We start from the raw sequence: 21,198 nt of genomic DNA on the forward strand, positions 1-21,198 counted from the left end.
AGCACTGATTTTAGATAGTCTAGAGATTGGCAGTAGTGCTTTTAACAAAATTGCGAGAATATTAACGAGAATAGCGAGAGGCGGTGTGCACTGGTAGTAGTTCTATGACATACTGGCTCTGACAGCTCATGACAGAGCAAGATTTAAATTCGAACCGTGACTTTGATGTTGCCACAGTATTTACAAAAAAATATTCCTAAAAATACAAAGCCAAAGCTGAACATTCCGCCCACCAAAATGCATTGTATTTTGACTAAGCGAAAAGGAAACAATAAAGTAAGGTAAGTGCGATAATATTAAGTCTAAAACGAAAAAATGGACAACACAAAGGTAGCGCTCTAAAGCGACTATGCAGGCAGTGGGCACAGTTTGACCACAGGCCGTTTGTACAACCCTATGGCCGTGCGCACAGTGACCACACGACAGATCCCGTCGGATCCGGGGTGTGTGTCGATGATGCGACCCAGGGGCCACTTCATTGGGCTCGTCTGCTCATTCACAACGAGCACTAGTGCACCAATTTGGACGTTGGGTTGCCTATCGTGCCACTTCATCCGCTGGTGGAGGGTATGCATATACTCCTTGGACCATTTGTTCCAGAAGTCCTGGTGCATCTTCTGAAGCAGCTTCCAGCGTTGGAGAGGGCTAACCCGAACGTCTGATAGGTCTTCCTCGGGCACGACAGATAAGGGCTCCGTTGTGAGAAAATGGCCCGGAGTAAGGGCCGATAAGTCGTTAGGATCGGTACTGAGAGGAGTAAGGGGTCTCGAATTAAGAAGAGCCTCGACCTGGGTCAAGATGGTTAGAAACTCTTCGTACGTCAACCTCTGACTACCGATGACTCGAGCCAAATGTGTTTTAACAGCCTTGATACCGGCCTCAGCGAGACCCGAGAAGTGAGGGCTGCCTGGCGGATTGAACTCGAATTTAATCTCGCTATGCGTCGCAGCATCTCCTACAATACGTTGCAGAATATTGCTCGCGCCGACAAAATTCTTCCCCTGGTCGGATACCAACCGGTTACACCGACCACGACGCGCGACGAAGCGGCGAAGCGCGGCAAGAAACGCGTCTGAGGACAGCTCAGTGACGAGCTCCGTGTGTACAGCCTTTGTCGAGGTGCACACGAAAACGCAAATGTAACCCTTGTAGGTCTTGTTACCTCGCCCGCGACCCAGAGCTATGTCAAAAGGTCCCCCGAAATCGACAGCAGCACTCAGGAAAGCTTTGAGCTGGGCTACCCGATAAGACGGCAAGTCGCCCATGAACGGCGCAGGAGCACCGAGTGGTCGAACACGGAAGCATTTCATGCATTTTGACGTGACAGCGTGGATAGCTCGCTTTGGGGACAGTATCCAGAAATGCTGCGCCAGCAAATTATGAAGCGTCTGGACGCCTGGGTGCATGAAACGCTTATGGTACTCGTCGATCAAGAGGGAGGTAAGACGATCGTCGCGAGGTAGCAACAGGGGATGTTTAACATCGAATTCGAGAGAAGCTCGCGACAGGCGTCCGCCCACCCTCAAGAGACCCGCGTCATCGAGGAATGGAGACAATTTCTTAAATGCTTTCGGGAGAAAGTTCGAAAGATTGTTTTTCACTTTCTCGATCTCCGAAGCAAAGTGGTGTTGTTGAACAGAACGCACGAGGAACATAAGCGCCTGTTTAATCTCCAGGGGTGTTAGAGGACCGTCCAACAAGTTGTTGGGCGTCTTCCGATTTCTTACGTTGTGCACGAAACGAAGACAATAGGCGAGGACACGTTGGAGTGTCCTCAGTGCCGAGAACTTATTCGTTAGGTTGTCTGTCCACGTCTCCTGCACAGAGACAGTAAGGACAGTCACCTTGCGCTCTTCGTGTAGGACATCCACGTCGACTGATAACGTTGACTTAGGCCAGTCAAACTTGTCCAGCACGAGCCAAGATGGACCCTTCCACCAGTTACTATGGTGGACCAGGTCGTCCGGCAAGAGGCCCCGCGACCCACAGTCGGCAGGGTTGTCGCCAGTCCTCACGTGTCGCCAGCAATCAGGAGCAATAATCTCCTGGATGTGGCTCACGCGGTTAGCCACGAAAGTTTTCCACTTGGAAGGGCAAGACTTTATCCAAGTCAACGCAACGCTAGAGTCAGACCACGCGTACACCTTGTCGATTTTGTGGAGAGGCTCCAGAGCCGTTGCGACCGACTCCACTAGGTCTGCAAGTAGTACCGCGGCCAGCAACTCGAGACGTGGTATAGACAATTTACGCAGGGGTGCCACTCTCGATTTACCACAGACCAACTGGACGTACTGCGTTCCGTCCTCGCCTGACGTTCGAACGTAGACCACCGCGCAAAACCCTCGCTCTGAGGCGTCGCAGAACCCGTGAACTTCGAGCGAGACGAAATCGTTGACCATACGACGCGGGACGGACACGGACCTCAACGAAGGCAGCTGCGCTTTGAACTCTCGCCATTCGGATACAAGGTTCTCTGGCGCGTCGTCATCCCACGAGACACCTGAGACCCACAGCAACTGCATGAGATATTTCGCTAAGAACGTCACAGGTGAGAGAAGGCCTAGAGGGTCAAAGATCCGAGCAATCTCCGAGAGGATGGTACGTTTAGTGCACCGACGATCTTCGACAGCCACTCGAAAGGTGAAGTCGTCTGCCTGAGGTAACCACGAGAGGCCAAGAATTTTTAGTGAGATGTCCCCAATGGAGTTGAACTCCCGAAAGTCTTCAGAATACAAGTCTGAGGAGGGGACACCGTCGAAGAACTCCTGGTGGTTCGACGTCCATTTCCGCAAATGGAAACCGCCAGAAGCTAATATCGTCGACAACTCCGAACGAAGCTTCCGTGCTTCTTCGATAGAATGAGCTCCAGACACCACGTCGTCGACATAGATGTCGCGGTCTAGAACTGCCGAACCGGAAGGGTATTCTTCTCCCGATTGCCTTGCCAACTGAGCAATAGTTCGGAGAGCTTGGTAAGGAGCGGACGAAACGCCGTAAGTAACGGTCAGCAGCCGATAGTCCCGGACAGGCTCATTGACAGACGGACGCCATAGGATACGCTGATATTCAGCATCTTCCGGGGACACTAAAATTTGTCTATACATTTGCTTGACGTCGGCCGTGAAAACAACATTATGCCACCGAAAACGAAGGAGCAAGTGGAAAATGTTATTTTGCAGCTTCTGCCCTGGCAGTAGCGCATCATTTAGCGAGATGCCTCGGCTGTCCTTGGCACTGGCGTCAAAGACGACCCGGAGAGGAGTACTGGTTGACGAGGGCCTCAATACTCCATGGTGGGGGATGTAGAAGAACTTCCCCTCATCCACCCTTGGAGGGTCACACTCCTCAAGGTGGCGACAGCTTTCGTAATCCTTCATAAAGGCTACATAGTTTTTGTAGAAGTCGGAGTTACTGAGTAACTTTCGCTCCAGCGACGAGAATCTCCTAAGAGCAATGGCTCGAGAGCCCGAGAAGGTGGGTTTATTGGAAGTGTCAGCGAAAGGTAGAGGAACGACAAATCTACCTTCCTCTGTGCGACGAAAGTTAGCGAGAAAATATTCCTCGCACAGCTGATCCTCCTTCGACAAAATGACGGTGTTCGGAGAGCGGACATCTTCCAACTCCCAGAACCTCTTAATAGAGTCGTCAATTGATAACCTGCCCACGACCAGTTGACAACTGTTACCACGGAACCGAGAACGACAGATGTCCGTTGCACAGTCGCCTGCGTCACCCATCAAAATCCACCCGAAGATGGTGTTGAGGGCAGTCGCCTGGCCAGGGGCCCCATGGGTTAAACCAGGGCGCAACGAAGAAGCGAGAATGTTGACGTTCAGGAGCAAGTCAACAGGTCCTGGAATATGCCAATGAGGGTCAGCTAACTCTAAGCCCCTGATATGTCGCCATGATGAGACATCAACATGATCCGTTGGCATTTCCGGACAAATTTTTGGTAACAAATAAGCCTCTACTGTAATAGCAGTATCAGACTTCCCGAGCCTGGACGAGACAGTACATGACAATGTGCCACCGGGCCTAGAAACCACATCACCAATGCCAGTCACGGCATGCTTCCCATATTCTGCCCGGAGACCAAGCTTCTTTGCACATTCCTCGCTTATAAAGTTGCAAGCACTGGCACAGTCAAGCAAAGCCCTTACCGCTACCAAGTCGCCTTGGGCATTCTTCACCAAAACCTTGGCAGTTGCAAACAAAGAAGAGGCCGCCACATTACTTGCCACCATTGCCAGCGGATTCGATGTGTCAGACGGATGCTTCGAGCTATTTACATCCACAGCCGGGGAGGCAGGCACATTTGCATTATTAAAATGTAACAGCGTATGGTGGGAGAAACGACACTGCTCACACCGCTGTTTTGACTTGCAGGACTTGACAGAATGAGACCCCGACAGACATAGAATACATAACTTATTTTCTTTCACACATTTGAACCGATCAGCGGGGTCATATTTTAAAAAAGTTGGACAAGATACAAGACTATGAGCCAGCTTACAGACTACACACGTTGGAGCAGTGACCACCAAGGCCATTTTTGGCTTACTAGAAGGCTTACTACTGCTAGGCTGAGGGGTACTAGCAACGAAGCCCGTTGACCCTGCAGCATCTAGTGCTCGGTATCTTTTCTCAACAAAATTCTGCAATTTACTAAACTCCGGGATATCATCGGAGTTGTGTTCTAGCTCAAACTGCTCCTTCGTGCTCCTATCCAGCTTCGACCACAGTAACTGAATAAGTAAAAAGTTTTTATCCGGCAAGCTGAAACCTTTCAATATTGACAAGTTTTCAGTAAAGACCCTATGAACCCGCTGTAGGTCACTAGGCCGAGACACTTTTACAGGTTCACACTGAGTAAGCTTATCATAATAAGTTGTAGCAATTAATTTAATTTTATTATATTGCTTGTACAGCGCCTCATATGCTACCTTATAATTGTCATCGGTGACAGGATAATTTTTTATAAGGTCATATGCTTCATTTTGCACGCTCGACAGTAAATAGTGTAATTTTTCAACAGGGGCAATATCTGTTCGCTTATGTACTAAAGAATTGAACAACTGTATGAATGTTACCCAGTTTTCAATTTTCCCATCGAAAGCTTTAATTTGTAACTTCGGCAACTTCGGCAAGACCGGCTGCGGCGTCCCCGATACCCCGGAAGCCCCAGCAAAGGCCTGCTTCCTATTCTGCAAACGCGATCTCACTGCCCTAACCTTCGAGTCGAACATCGCGGTATGGGAACAAATTTCGCGGTGCTCGCTTCGCGGAGCAGCACTTAAAAGTTTTATTTGAGCTTCATGAAAGTTTTTCGCAATTGCACACAATTCACTCTCGTCACACAAAGCTAATTCAGCATCCGACAACATTTGCAAATACTCTATTCTCATTACCTGATAATCACGAGCAATCATCACCGTGTCTACGCCAGCATCATCTTTCTCGCCAGACTTATCACTGCCTCCCATATTAATAAACACAAAACTACACAAAATTGCAGTAAATATACAAAAAAATGTTCAAAACAAACTGCAATTCACCTTCCACAACTTCAATGACAGACAGCTGACAGTTGACACTTGACAATTATGAAAAATGTTGCCAGCGCAATTAAATAAGTGACCGAATGATTTTATTAAAGCACCACTACACGACCACCAACTTTCTTGCTTACCCTCGACTTTTTTTATAAGTCTACCCTAAATTTAGAATTAAGCAGATGATATGACGAAACGAATTTGAATAAGCAACAGACAACGACAAACGAAAAACCAAAGGTCACTTTTCAAATTATCCGGTTCGAAGAACCAAAATGTTCACTGGCGAAAGAGTGGACTGTAAATAATGGGACGATAGGGGAATACTTTAGGGCCGGTTGAGCAAGAAAGTTGTTGTATGCCAGATTAACTTATGAAATTAAATTTAAGTGCGAAATAGTGTGAGACGAAGTTACCTTTGCAATCCGGTGGTTGTGGGTTGAACCGTTGGTCTCTGTTGTGGACTGCTGGTGGTGGTCCGGGCTGCCCTTGTCGCAAGCTAGAGGTAAGCTCAGAACCGTTACCTTCAGTCGGCCAACTTAGACCTAGGTTTTTCCACTGCACAGATGGGCACGGCGTCCTTCGGCTACACAGCACTGATTTTAGATAGTCTAGAGATTGGCAGTAGTGCTTTTAACAAAATTGCGAGAATATTAACGAGAATAGCGAGAGGCGGTGTGCACTGGTAGTAGTTCTATGACATACTGGCTCTGACAGCTCATGACAGAGCAAGATTTAAATTCGAACCGTGACTTTGATGTTGCCACAGTATTTACAAAAAAATATTCCTAAAAATACAAAGCCAAAGCTGAACAGGTACGGAACCTTTCGTGCGCGAGTCCGACTCGCACTTGGCCGGTTTTTTTGTGAATATATTATACACGTATTTTTAAAATAGATAAAGTAAATACCCACAAGATACTTAAAATTTACTATGATTTACGTGCTTCTTGGTCTATAAAATAAATAAATAAAACTAAACCAACTTCTGAAACATGGATCTCTTAAACTGCTTAGCCGATTTTGATGCGGTTTTCAGTATATTATGAAAAATGTGTTTAATTTTATGGTATAGTACTTTTTTCTAAACATTATTCAACGTGGAAGACACTATTTGCACAAATAAACCGTAAAAGGAAAAAAAATAGGTTATCAATCTTTTCACACTATTTTTGTATAAAAATATTTTGTTTTTATTTTTTTTATAATAAAAAATGTACTTTTCTTTCAATTGACACCAAATTTAACGAAATCGGATGATCTGTGAAACTTGTAGATTTTTTTTTCTGTTTTTAACAGACCTCGCCTCACCTCGGCTCCTAAAGGACGAAATTACTGGTTCTTCGAAAAAAAATGTTTTAACGGGCTTCCACTATCATCGTGCAAAGTGGCCTGCTTTCTTCATAAAGTGCAGCTTTTTTTCATAACAAGCATGACTATTTGGGATTATACTGAGCAACTTCTACCAAAATAGCGAAGAAAAATTTTTTTTTTGCGATTTCGAATTTGTTGGTCCCATAGTAAAAGTTGCTCAATACAGGGCCTGTTCACTTCCTAAGAAAGTTATGTCCCCTTATAATTGCGCATGTGTGCGCCTAAAGCTTCTATGTGTGCTTTGGCCTCCTAGAAAAAGTTGCGATTAATAAAAATAAAAACATTTTTCTACATCAACATTGCTCCCAACTCTGATTTAAATTTTCACGAATTTTGTACATTATTAATCATAAAACGGGACTTAAAACGCTTAAAACTTAATCACACGCGATTAAGTTTTTTAAAGCATTTTTCGATTAATGTTGAATTGAAAATTTCATCATTATACTAAATTAAAACTAGAATTCCTCGGTTTTAGGGGGAATTAATTTTTTTAATACACTGGCAATAAAAGTTGCGTATCGTGTTCGCTACTAGTTATTGCCATTGTAAAAAATCTTACATAATATAAATAATAAATTTAATTTTTGGAATCTGAATAGATGAATTGTAATTTAGTCATTAAATATTATTATTGTAAAATTTAACTAAAACGCATTGCAAGTTAAGTTTTACAATAAATAACATTTCGGTAGATAGCTAAACAAAACGCAAAAATCAATGAAATGACGACATTGACGACCATAGCCTTCTAACCATAGAGAAGATAGGTCAGCTGACTTTACTTTTATCATTGGTCTTGTGATAAGTTGTGGTTCTCCGCCATTCTCGGCCCGACTTTTCCATCTTTATCGTCTTGTGAGTCTCATTTAATTATTTAACATCGAATTTGAGGTCTTGCAAGGTTTGTTTTTAGTCGTGCTTGTGTTATTCATTGTGAATATTTAGGTAATATTCTCAAAATTGGTAAGCCTATTTACAACTGCCATTGACAGAATTTGCTAGGCCTGTGTAAAGTGACTGATTGCTGAATTTTGGTACGTCGTCTTAATTTTACTTCGTTTCTTAATGTAATCAATTATTTCCTTGATCATTACACTTATTGGTTAGAGCCGAGATACGTGAATTAAGTGCGTTTTAATAATTAACGCCCATCATGTGATCAATTTGTGGTACATCATTCCATTACAAACCCTAGCACACCCTAACTCTAACATTCTGGGCACAAGTTTCTTATTTGATTCTCTAATTTTTGAGACAACAAATTAATCGAAGCAATTATTTAACTCTCAAACTGTTTCAAACTGTGTGATTTGCAGTTTCTGCAACATTCTTTTCACAAAATTGTTACTCGGTATACTTTTAAATTCAAATAAGAAAGCACTTGATTGTCTTATTAGATTCTTGTAGGAAATGGTCACCGGTACTGGTGAATAGCGATTTTTAAAAGGAACAAGAAAAAAAAATCATCTTATCTGTATATCTACTGAAATTTAGAGTTAAGTTACCCGTGTATCATGTTCATATAGTTTGAATTAAACTATTTTGGATATTACATTGCGGGCAATATTTAACTACCTTTTAACTTATGTAATATACCTTTAATATCCTTCAACCACTATGTAAATACAATCTACATAAGATGTAATTCTTGTAAAAAAAATCTTGTGTTTTATCATATTGAGATCACATGATTGCTTTCATTATTTCAGCTATTGAAGAATATTAAACTAAGTATTGTATGTATATTAAATATAATCCTTTGTAGTACCGCCTTATTTAAAATTAAAGAAATAATTCATGTTTTAGTATGAGTGATTCTTGTTTCAGTCAGTGCTGTAATCTATCAAGAGACAATGTTGACCGTCAATTTCACATTTAGTAAAATATCTGGTTTTGGTTATGGAAAGGTTTTGATGCCCATGTAAAGAAACTTTTTCCAAAAATGTTGCAAAATAACTTGACTCTGTTCTTACAAACAAATAAATTAACATTCTTTTTTTTTATAAATAATTTAACTCTTTGTAGGGACATTCTGTATTGAGAGGCAACATTTATCATGTTTAAATATTAACTTTTTGTATTTATTCTCATGCATAATTTTGAAGTGGCAATGAGGATTGAATTTTGGATTTCTTAAAATCTAGTCCATAAAAGGGTTAAAATTTGACTCAAAATTAAAGTTCAGATGTTCAGAATTGACAATGATGGATAGTGAAGTTATCAGCTGATAAGAATCATCTGATCTGTGACAGTTGCCTGCTTCACTTTAGTTTGAGATATTATGAGGTATTCCTAGCTACTACATTGGGAATATTTATTTTACTCGGGGTGTTTTAATACTTTTAATTGGCCTTGCTAGTAAGTTAATTACTATCAATGCACATTTTTCAAGACAATAGTTTATTTTAGAGAACTTTGCTTTTTGTGATATAATAAAAAAAAATTCAAACTTCAAAATATATTTATTTCATAAATTAATAATATGTATTACAATAATTTTAATGACAATTCATCATATAAATTATATAAATTCCAAATTTTATTTATTAAATTTTCTCAGTTATTGAACTTACTCAACAGCCCTTCAAATTCAATAATTTCATTTGATTTACACAAATTGATTATATAACAATATGCATACAACACATAAACACTTAAAAAAAAAATTCAAATATATATCCACTGCAGGAGTTTGCCACACGAAGGGTCAGGGTAATTGACAATGGCAGTCTTGGAAATGGCTTATTAAATATTAATAGGATGTTAAGACTATTGAAATTTTATAACGCTATACCACCATTATATCATTGGGAGAAAAAAAGTCAGCAAATTAGCATATATTCTGAACAGTTACCATTAGATATATCTGAGCAATCACGGGGTGAACAATCTAAAAAAACCTCTATTATCAAGATATTCAGCCACTCCAATATATCTGATGGAGACTGTGGGTACGCAAGTTTTTTCTGCAGCCAATTTGACGTAACTTTGTTTATGTTCGCAGATAAGAATATAAATTCAAAATGGCGGCGCGGGCCAATCTGAGGATGATTGCCACTGAAGAGAATGAGGACCAGTTCGGTTACGTGTTCGCCGTCTCCGGGCCCGGTGCGTAGCCTTGTCTTACTCTTACGGTCTGTCCATTCATGACGTCACATGCTTAGGGTAGGGCCAGCCCAAGTTCCAGGACTTGGGGTCGAAAAAACGTGACATGTTGTGATAAGAGGAACAGCTGTCACAAATTTTTCTTTAACATCATATGTACTTATACTGTAAGTTTTCGTTTTTTTGGCAATAAGCATTTTTTTTATTTTACTTATTGTAAACAAAAAATCTTTTGATATTTAGTTCTTTTACTGTACTGCTAAGTAACTAGTCTGCGTATTATAAAATCGTTATTATTTATTACTTATATATTCTGTTGTTCACATTCTAATGTGACTTCACTTTATTTATGAAATGGGATTTATCCGTATTTGTAATTAAATCATAATATAAATTGCTAATTTCGTTAAAATATTATTACTGACGTCACACCAGGGAGGTAGAGGGTTGCCAAAAGTCCTAATGTGACCAGGGGGAGGTATTTAAAAAAATTTAGCTTAAATACCTCCCATTAAAAAAAAATAGCATGTAAAGAGCTTTGTAAACTCAACTGTACTAAACTAATACACTCAGGTCATTTTAACGGGTCACTTACGGGTCACGGGTCATTTTAGTATAAAGCGACCCGTTTCCGTGTCCATAACACAACACTAGTCCAGTAATAAATAACTCTTATCTGATTGCAATAAGATCTAGGGAGGGACATACTAATATTGAAGAGCGTTGTTCAGTAGGTAGTTAATAAGTTCAGGTTGTAAATCGTTTACCGACATTGGATGACGTCACCAACAGCAGCAACAGACGCAATGCCCTAATTATGCTTGGACAGGGAGGGTTCTCTTATTTATCGCCGAAAATGGTATGGCCGATTATCACTTCCCAACTCACGTTTGGCGGAATTTTATTTCGCCGAATTTTCATTTCCCAACTTTTCAAATCTTTTTTTTTCATTTGCCAACCGCACACTTACCAACTAAACGTTTGGTCTGTGTTTTATAATGTCAATTTTCAAAATGCCAACTTTCATGTGGTAGAATGTTTTAGTTGGCATAATATACACTTAGTTGTTTATTGTTTACCAATTGTTTCATTTAGTCAGACTGTACTGTACCAAAGGGGGGCCGTTTCTGGATCATAGATTTTTTTAATGAAGAAAACATAGGGGTTTCAAAACACTTAGAATAATTTACAAGATTTTGATGAAATAATCACTTCTTTCTTAATAAACTTTTCTCTAAAATCAAAAATGGCCGAGATATTTGACACGTACGTTGGGATATTTGACCCGAAAGTTGCTGTGTAATTACGTTTTTTGGGTTGTTGAAAAAAAAATAACCTCGAAGACTAAGGCGGGAGCAAAGCTCCCGCCTTAGTCTTCTAACCTAACCATATCCAAGTCGGTTCTGCCCAGGAAGGTCTTGCTCGCTCGCTTCGCTCGCTCGCTGCCACTGGCTTCAACTATTAAAATTATACATTATAAAAAGTACAACAACTCGGCCATTTTTGATTGTTTGGTATGTATATATCTTTTTCTTATTTGTAACTTGCCTAATGTATGAAAAGCGAACTGTAGCTTCAACGAAACGTTATTCGTCCAAGAGTTGTTCGACCAAATGAAAGATTTGACAAATGATAAGTCTCCCAAAAGTTTAGAGGCGTTATAATAATCTGCTTTACAATAATTCTGCCAATTGAAAGGTTGTCATACAAAAATTTGCTAATCGTTAGTTGTCAAAGTGAAACGTCGGCGAAATGTTGGTTGGCAAATGAAATTCCGCCAAAAATAGTTCTGCGAAAAGGCAGAACACCGACAGGGAGACTGTACTGTCACTTACTAACAGCAACACGCTATGGGTAGAACTAGATCTTGTGTCTTTGATATTAAAGATTACCAACGGGCAGCTAAAACGACGCGCACGACGTCGCGCATGTTACGGAATATTGCGACAAATGCTACTTCATTAGCAGAACTGTTTTGAGTTTTGATAATAATAAAAGATTCATTATCATAACATAACAGAGTATTTCTTGTATTTCGTATTTCTTAAGAAATAATTATGTCTCGTGCGCTGTATTCGAGAGAATAAAAAAATGTTTTCCTAAGCCTTTAAAAGTAAGGAAAGTAGTAAACGACGATTTAACTATTCATTAATAATATATTTTAGTAACACTTTTTTACTTATGTATAAGATTTAAGCCTGGAAATCTAGTGACTTAAAGCGAAACTTTTAAACAAGTAAAGCATATCCAATGAACATGTATCTCTTTTGGCAGGGTGATGTACTTGAAAATAGTTGTAGCTTTGTATTCACTTAAAAGCAGTTGTTGAGATGCTTTCAAGAGAATTGCTTGCAGATGTTAAACGCTGATGTCACTCAAGGCCAATATTTTGCGAAACGTCAACATGAGAGTAAACAACTAGGAACCCAAATTGTAGGATTTAATTAAGTTTGGACTCGACTGTATAATGTGGGTATACAATATGGATAATAATCGTTTGTTGATCAGTCGTAACGGCGGAGAAGATGTCCGGGGCGGCTATGTACGAGTTGGTGCGTGTCGGCTACAACGAGCTGGTGGGAGAGATCATCCGTCTGGAGGGAGACATGGCCACCATTCAGGTATGTGCTTAACAACCCCTTACTCATCTTAGTGTTTATCTGGTTGCATTGTAACGTGGCCAATTATATCGTAACATTCGCAACACACCTTTGTCAGTATATAAATATTGATCTGTTCCGAGATGTTTGGCAACCTCTGTCGGCGCTATCATTTTCTATTTCCCTCCCCCAGGTGTACGAGGAAACGTCGGGTGTGACCGTGGGCGACCCCGTGCTGCGAACCGGCAAGCCTCTGTCCGTCGAGCTCGGCCCCGGCATCCTCGGCTCCATCTTCGACGGCATCCAGCGCCCGCTCAAGGACATCAACGAGATGACGCAGTCCATCTACATCCCCCGCGGTGTCAACGTGCCCTGTCTGTCGCGCGACATGAGCTGGGAGTTCAACCCCCTCAATGTCAAGGTCAGTTATACTCGGCTCCGTCTTCCACAACATCAACGAGTCATCCCCCGCGGTGTCAACGTGCCCTGTCACAGTCGTTTTCAAGAAATTGCCTCACAAACAGAGACAACTATCGACGTTAGCATCGCTAACTAACCCTTAACGAGGAGCTCATTAACAGTCCATAGACGGCGGCTCCGGCATCGACTTATACTCTCAATTATAGTTCTTAGGTCCTAAGTTAGGTTCTTTAAGTGGACTCTTGTAATATCAGACTATTATGGTTCATATTTCCTCCACACAAACTCTCATCTTTGATTGTTCACTCGATCATAGCTCTTGTTCCCACCACATAAACACTAGTCTGTTGTCAGGTCGGGTCGCACATCACCGGCGGAGACCTGTACGGCATCGTGCACGAGAACACGCTGGTGAAGCACCGCATGATCGTGCCGCCCAAGGCCAAGGGCACCGTCACCTACATCGCGCCCTCCGGCAACTACAAAGTCACTGTAAGTACCTACCTACCATCCTCCATGATATTAACTGACTTCTTGTGTTTGTATTTATTTGTTGCTGTTTTAAAAGTCATTTTATATGAAAGGATACGTTTTTGCATTTAATCCAGAATGTAACCTTTATCAAGGTTCACTATACTTAAAATGTGTGTTCTATATTTTAAAACTGACGGCGAAACTAATTCGATTGTCAGTTGTAAACTGTAGAGATGCACCGGATATCCGGTTACTATCCGGTTTCCGGCCTATCCGGCCGGATACCGGATAGTGACCTACTATCCGGCCCGATACCGGATGGTAAAATTGCTTGATTTCGAAGTAAACCAATTGGATTTAAGAAACAGACACGGTCATAATCGTAGTTGTTTATTATTTTAAACAATTTAATCACTCCACTGACTTGCACGCGCACTCATTGCGTACCTAAAAATGAGTCTGCGCGTACGTTTACTAGGAAACAGGTCAAACCTGCAGAATGCGCACCTGAAAAACCGAAATGTAGGTATAGTTCCGCTGGCCGAATATTCGGCGGCCGGATACCGGTTATCCGGCCGATGTTTAGGCCGAATATCCGGGATCCGGTATCCGGCCAAACAACTATCCGTTGCATCTCTAGTAAACTGTTAACCTGAATAGGGGTTATAATATCGGTTTTGGTGTTTAAGGGTAAAACAAGTTGTAAATATTGTAACTATATGTATACTTTTTTTTACATCTTATAAAACGACAAAATGACACCTTACACCCTCATAACCTTGGTTATAGGACATCGTGCTGGAGACCGAATTCGACGGCGAGAAGAACAAGTTCAGCATGTTGCAAGTGTGGCCCGTGCGTCAGCCCCGCCCCAGCGCAGAGAAGCAGCCCGCCAACCACCCGCTGCTCACCGGCCAGCGTGTGCTCGACTCTCTGTTCCCGTACGTAGTCTGTGACAGGACGGTGCCTACACTAGTGGCACTAGCGTCGGTAGTTATGTAGGGAAGGTTCAGCATGTTGTTTTTCCGGGGGGGCGTCCTGGTAGAATGTTCGCGATCCCAGGACGCCTCCCCAAACGGCATATTGCGGGAAACGCCGGTGTGGGTTTAGTGGGTAGGCTCCTCCCCTCTCTTCACAACTGAAGAGAGCTGGGAGGTGAGAGTCCCACATACCCCCCACAATGGGCCCACCTCGGGACCAGGGGGACGATGCGTAACGGCATTCCCACATCGAAAAAAAAAAAGGTTCAGCATGTTGCAAGTGTGGCCCGTGCGTCAGCTCCGCCCCAGCACAGAGAAGCAGCCCGCCAACCACCCGCTGCTCACCGGCCAGCGTGTGCTCGACTCTCTGTTCCCGTACGTAGTCTGTGACAGGACGGTGCCTACACTAGTGGCACTAGCGGCCGTCGTTGTATAGAACAAGTTCAGTGTGTTGCATTGCAACTGTGACCCGTTGAAATACGTCAAGTCTGATTTAAATCGGCGCCTACACTAGTTTCTCTAGCGTCCGTCGGTAGAACAACTTTAGCAGTTTATCTATCCCTTTCAATTAAAGTATTCATATATCATACGAATAAGTTTTAATCGTGAGCTGAAAATCAATATTTAATGAGTAAGCATTATTAATATTGCGTCAGTAGTACACCGCATACGTGGGAGCACCCACGGGACCCTGAAAATGATAGCCGACCGGTTTGATGCTGTTATTTTAGGACGATATATCGAATTGCCCAAACACGCAGTTCAGTAGATCGGCCATGATCAGCCATTTATTAAGTACCTATGTAAGTTATCTAATTTCATTTATGTAATTTAGCGTACTGTAACGTAACATATTCATATTTATACTAGGAACTATGGATTGTAATTTTCTAAAAAAAAATTCCGGTAAAAGTTAATTCCGGTTAGGGTTATGTAATTCGCATTCTAGTAAATCTTAAAGCACTGTTTCAAGGATTGTAAGGTAATCCCTGGCGAGTCTTTAACCGCACAGCACAGAATACTATTGACAAAATTTAAGCTGCCAAAACCAATTAGACAACAGGTAGACAAAGTAGAACTAATTAAATGGCGTCATTTATCTGGTGATAAGGGTGGAACCCTGATGAAAACATTAAATGACTAATTAGAGGGAGATATAAACATTGAACACCAAAACAGCACAGATATGTGGTCCAAGTTTGAAGAGAAATGTACAGCAGAAGCAAAAGTCATCTTAGGTATATCAAAAGGCATAATAAAACATAAATATCCCACCTGGTGGAACCATACAGTAAAAGAAGTCATCCAACAGAAAAAAGATTGTTTTAAGATCTGGCAAAATAGCGGCTCAAAAGAAGACCACGAAAACTATAAGAAAGCAAGACTGAAAGCTAAAAGTACTGTTGCACAAGAAAAAGCTGCTTCAAGGGCCGACTTTTACGACAAACTTGAGAATGCGAAAGGTGACACTGAAATATTTAAGACCGCAAAGCAACGTTTTAGAAACACCTTAGACATTAAAACTAGCAAATATATAAAAGACAAAGGTGGATCACTTCTTACATCAAATGACGCCATAACAATGCGATGGAAAGAATACTTTGAGGAACTCTCCAACGAAGAATTTCCAAGTGACGAGCCGTCAGATATAAGACCTACATCTGGGCCGATTTTTGTCATTAGTAAAACCGAAGTAATGCATGCTGTCAGGAAAATGAAGAATAGGAAAGCTGTAGGCCCAGACGAAACACCAGCCGAAATTTGGAAGTTGCTTGGTGACATTGGAATTGCTTGGCTGACCAAACTATTTAATCTTATTGTCACCACTGGAAATATCCCTAATTCATGGCGCAAAAACTACCTAACTCCATTCTTCAAAAATAAAGGAGATGTTGGCCAATGTTCAAATTACAGAGTTATCAAGTTAACCTCCCACACCCTTAAAATATGGGAGCGAATTATAAGTAGCCGTTTAATACAACTAACCACTATCAGATAACCAATTCGGCTTCACTGCATGAAGATCGACAACAGATGCCATTCAAACTTTTCCTTCATATTTAGATCGAATAAAAGCAATACAAGTTAGATTTTTAAAATATTTAGTCGATAAAAAAACAAAGCAGGCCAATAGAAATAACTATAGCCAACTTTTCCCGATTTGCAACATATTACCAGTGCATGAAAAACGGTCTTTGCTTATATGTAGTATTGGAACAGTATCAACGTAATGATTATAAAAAACCGTTACAACATGAAATCCAAACAAGAAGCGTTACCAAAGAAATAAACCTTCGTAGGTTGTTTGTACCGAAGGTCTGCAATTACTATGGAAAACGCACTAGAAAATATTTAGTACCCACAATTTTAAATAATGTACCAGATCAGTTAAGATCCAGCCAAGACGTATCAAAGGTTGTGTGTAAAAAACGACTGAAAAAACACTTATGCTTACACTGGAACGGGTCACATGAAGAAAATGTCAACCGATTGTTTTATGTTTTTTGCCTACCACCTTAAGTTAGTTACCTTGCATGTGTTGCCGTAAAATGTATAATTATGTATAACGCTAATATAAATACACTCGGGGATAGTGAAGGACGACCGCCTTGTATGGAATTACGGATGCAAGATGACGCGCTTCCCTTGTCCTTAAGTAGGTACAATAGAATCACATGATCATAAGATCGCTGGTCAATATAAAATTGGTCTATTACATATGATGGGGCGAGGATGTTAAATTGCTGATGACTTTATTATCTTACACTCTTTATTTAGCTTCACTCCGTATGTTTATTGTTTACCGGTGACCGGTTGAGATGAAATTTAATAACGAAATCTAATTACCTTTTACACATGATAATGCAGTAACAGACTGACTATATAGGTAAACCTAGTTAGTTAGCTGGTTATTGGTATTAATGGTTATTCTAATCTAAATGTTTTTAATTAAAGTCTGTCTGTTACGTATACAACTGTTTGTAAGAAATCGCACTCGCACGGCTATAAATTAAGTAAGAATTAACTTTACAATGGTGGAGGGTAGAATAAGTTTTCTAAGCAGAAGCAGGCAGATAAGTAACAATAATTAATGTAACTTCTCTTTTATTAATAAATAAAAAAAAACAATGAGAATAATAATGGAAAAACACAGAGCTAATAAGGAGGACTTGCATATGATCTTCATCGACCTCGAAAAAGCGTTCGATAGAGTACCTCGAAAACTAGTTTGGCAGTCGATGCGAGCGCAAAACATTCCCGAAAAATATATCGATATAATCAGGGATATGTACCATAACTGCACAACTCAAGTTAACCCTTTAACGGGCAAGACTGAAAAAAATCCTCAATTCAAGCCTCATCGCCAATCACAAGTCCAAAAAATTCTGTACAAGAAATAAATACAAAAAGATGATGTTACAGGGTGGTCTTTTTTGAGACCTTTGCCCTATAAAGGGTTAAAAGCCCAGCTGGCAATAGCGACCGTTTTGAAGTCAAAGTTGGTGTTCATCAGGGCTCCGCCTTAAGCCCTCTATTATTTAATTTAGTCATGAACTATTTAACAAAAGAATTGCAAATGCCACTACCATGGTGCATGCTCTATGCAGACGATATAGTACTCGCCACTAAATCAGCAGAAGATATGCAAAGAGAGCTTACGTCCTGGGTTAGGGTATTGGAACAAAATGGTCTTCGTGTTAGCAGGAGCAAAACCGAACATATGCACTGCTTTGCTTCTGATGCCCAAACTGACAAAAATGTATATATCGGCGATCTACCTGTACCGAAGGTAAAAAGGTTTAAATACTTGGGATCAGTTATAACATCTGGGTGCGTCCCACGAGATATAACTACATAATATATCATTTCATATTAGTTAATAACATTCACAAGATATAATGAAAGTCTGCTATAACATCAAAATCAATATTTTTATTAGGAATAACGGTCAATTAACATAATACTCATTTTGTATAATGACTTTTTATATAACACTCAAATACTCTAAATTCAGTTTATATAACATACATAACGTATATCGATCATAGTATATACTATCTTTTAGTATACTGATTATAAAATATAATAGCGTATGATATACTAAATAGGTTATAACTCCTACCCCTACAGAAAACAAACTGCTGCCAGAAAAGTAGGTTAGGTTGGGTTAGAACTGCGACCCCTACAGAAAACAAACTGCTGCCAGAAAAGTAGGTTAGGTTAGGTTAGAACTGCGACCCCTACAGAAAACAAACTGCTACCAGAAAAGTAGGTTAGGTTAGGGTAGAACTGCGACCTCTACAGAAACCAAACTGCTGCCAGAAATGTAGGTTAGGTTAGGTTAGAACTGCAACCTCTACAGAAAACAAACTGCTGCCAGAAAAGTAGGTTAGGTTAGATTAGAACTGCGACCCCTACAGAAAACAAAATGCTGCCAGAAAAGTAGGTTAGGTTAGGGTAAAACTGCAACCCTTACAGAAAACAAACTGCCGCCAGAAAAGTAGGTTAGGTTAGGTTAGAACTGCAACCTCTACAGAAAACAAACTGCTGCCAGAAAAGTAGGTTAGGTTAGAACTGCGACCCCTACAGAAAACAAACTGCTGCCAGAAAAGTAGGTTAGGTTAGGTTAGAACTGCGACCCCTACAGAAAACAAACTGCTGCCAGAAAAGTAGGTTAGGTTAGGTTAGAACTGCGACCCCTACAGAAAACAAATTGCTGCCAGAAAATTAGGTTAGGTTAGGTTAGAACTGCGACCCCTACAGAAAACAAACTGCTGCCAGAAAAGTAGGTTAGGTTAGGTTAGAACTGCGACCCCAATAGAAAACAAACTGCTGCCAGAAAAGTAGGTTAGGTTATACAATATGAGCATTATGCATTTTGGTGTTAGATGTTTTGAGTAATATTGTAACGTAGACATTTTCTTAGATTTTAAATTAATATTTTTGGGTTGAATTCCTTTTCTTATTTCAACGATTTTAACAATATCCCAAACTAACTCGATTGATTGCACTTCTTTGCATAATCTGTTGCATTCAGATGCACCTTTTGATGCTTATCTGTTGTCGGGGTTGTCATATGAGTAAAAATAATTAAAACTTGAGATATTTATGTTGTCACTCCAGGAAAACTTTGTATGATTTAGGTATGATTTTTATAGATAGAAAATAAGTTTGATGTAAAACAAAACATATAAATTACAGACTTACAAAGTGGCTCTGAAATGAAACCTTATTAGATTTAATGATAAAAATATATTTCTTAGGCTCATGAGTGAATTTGTCTAAATAATCAGTTCAGAATTTTCGAAGAATTTGTGTCTTCAGGGGATTGGCACCCTACTTTTGTTTTTTTGCCTTTTGTTCTCAACATATGAGAAGGTCATTCTGAGGTGACATGCACTTTTGATGTGTGGACCCCTCCGGGGACGCACGCTCGCATGAGCCCTATTTTGTGATAAGACCACACATTCCACATGGTGGTCAAAATGGTGGAAGCAGTTCGAGTCCTTCGGTGTGTTCCACTGAGTAAGTATAAATGGAATTTAGCTGTGATCAATTCCACAATGGCGCGAAACATTGTGGGTTTGTTCTTAACCAAGTTTTGGTTCTTTACAGAGTTGACTCCTGCTCGAGGGAAGGGAGCGCTCCGCCAGAAGTCCTAACAGCTTCCAGTGCGGTGAGCTAAATTTCGAATTGTTTCATTTTTTCTCTAGCGGCCATAAAGGGCATCGGCTAATATTTCCTTTTCTCGCTTTGCAGGAGCCGGGATGTTTCTAGAAGCTTTTGATGTTTCTAGAAGTTTCAAGATGTTTCGAATTTGAAGTTTTAAAATGATGCTGTGGGATCTGACCCACGTCATCTGCACTGGCCGGCTCCAACCAGGTTAGCAGTCAGCTTCCCGGGGATAGGCGAGGTCACTCCCCGCTGCTCCAGGTCCGGTAGCAGTTTTTGAGGTCGGTCCGATGCATCTTTAATTTTTAAATTGCGTCTGCGCTCGGCTACAAATTTAAAATGTGATTTAGAGCAATAGTTATTTTAATTTAAAGTTTTGAAAGTTCTGGTGCATAAAACTTAGGTATTTCGAAATTTAGTTTTTAGTAATTAATTAATTGGTGTAAACCTTATAACATGAACCTGTGTAGCGACCCAGCTATACCACTGAGCTTTTGTAATATCTAATGTTTAGGAATAAAGTTTGTTAGATATAAATCTGTTTAATTGTTTCTCCTCTTAGCTTTCCTACAGCAAGGTTTCCATTTAGTTTATTTTATTTTATTTTGATTTAATTTTATTTTGTTAACATGGCTGTTTCCATTTTAGACAAGCCGGAGCTTTTCAATCATTTATTTTACCCCCTCCCAAAACACCCGTGTTACAATGGCGCCCAAGAATTTTTCAGGTTTCTAAATAATTACTTGCTGCAGGAAAAGTCTAGACTTATTTTTATGCACCAGAAAATAATTTTGTTTCACTCACCTTTTGTAGAGTATTTTGTTACATTTCAAAGATTTTTTGGGTATTGCATACCATAATTTGGGCATTTGCTCACATTTATGCTGTTTTCTGCACATTTACATGTAATTATTTTCGAAAATCAGAGAATTTTGTATGATACGTTTTGAGGTTATAAGATTTTGCTGACTTGACAGATGTCAATAGCACGTGTTGTATTTTTAATCAATTTGGATA

General features: G+C 40.4%; 2 protein-coding genes across 2 annotated transcripts in view; one reads left to right on the forward strand and one right to left on the reverse strand.

Moving 5' to 3' along the window:
- Window positions 1-347: 347 nt before the first annotated feature.
- LOC134671546 (uncharacterized) lies at window positions 348-5,483 on the reverse strand. Its single transcript, XM_063529406.1, has 3 exons — window positions 5,409-5,483; window positions 4,562-4,745; window positions 348-3,853 (listed from the first exon to the last, which is right to left on the reverse strand). The coding sequence occupies exons 1-3, from the start codon at window positions 5,481-5,483 to the stop codon at window positions 348-350; spliced, it is 3,765 nt and encodes a 1,254-aa protein (XP_063385476.1).
- A 2,194-nt stretch (window positions 5,484-7,677) lies between these two features.
- Window positions 7,678-21,198, forward strand: part of LOC134671159 (V-type proton ATPase catalytic subunit A) — a 30,297-nt gene continuing 16,776 nt past the window's right edge. Inside the window, exons 1-6 of the mRNA XM_063528928.1 lie at window positions 7,678-7,784; window positions 9,934-10,037; window positions 12,543-12,655; window positions 12,828-13,055; window positions 13,409-13,546; window positions 14,318-14,469. Coding sequence (XP_063384998.1) covers window positions 9,953-10,037; window positions 12,543-12,655; window positions 12,828-13,055; window positions 13,409-13,546; window positions 14,318-14,469 — 716 coding nt within the window. The 5' untranslated portion in view covers window positions 7,678-7,784; window positions 9,934-9,952. The remainder of the gene's footprint in view (window positions 7,785-9,933; window positions 10,038-12,542; window positions 12,656-12,827; window positions 13,056-13,408; window positions 13,547-14,317; window positions 14,470-21,198) is intronic.

This window comes from Cydia fagiglandana, chromosome 15 (genome assembly GCF_963556715.1).
Source record: "Cydia fagiglandana chromosome 15, ilCydFagi1.1, whole genome shotgun sequence".
Taxonomy (NCBI): Eukaryota; Metazoa; Arthropoda; class Insecta; order Lepidoptera; family Tortricidae; genus Cydia; species Cydia fagiglandana.

Bases quoted from the DNA above. Each gene is read 5' to 3' on its own strand.
- LOC134671546 (XM_063529406.1), bottom strand. From the start codon at position 5,483: ATGGGAGGCAGTGATAAGTCTGGCGAGAAAGATGATGCTGGCGTAGAC. The intron at 4,746-5,408 runs GTAATGAGAATA...TTACTTATTCAG, and splicing joins TGATTGCTCGTGATTATCAG to TTACTGTGGTCGAAGCTGGA. The intron at 3,854-4,561 runs GTAAGCCAAAAA...GGCATATTCCAG, and splicing joins TAGCAGTAGTAAGCCTTCTA to GACCTGTTGACTTGCTCCTG.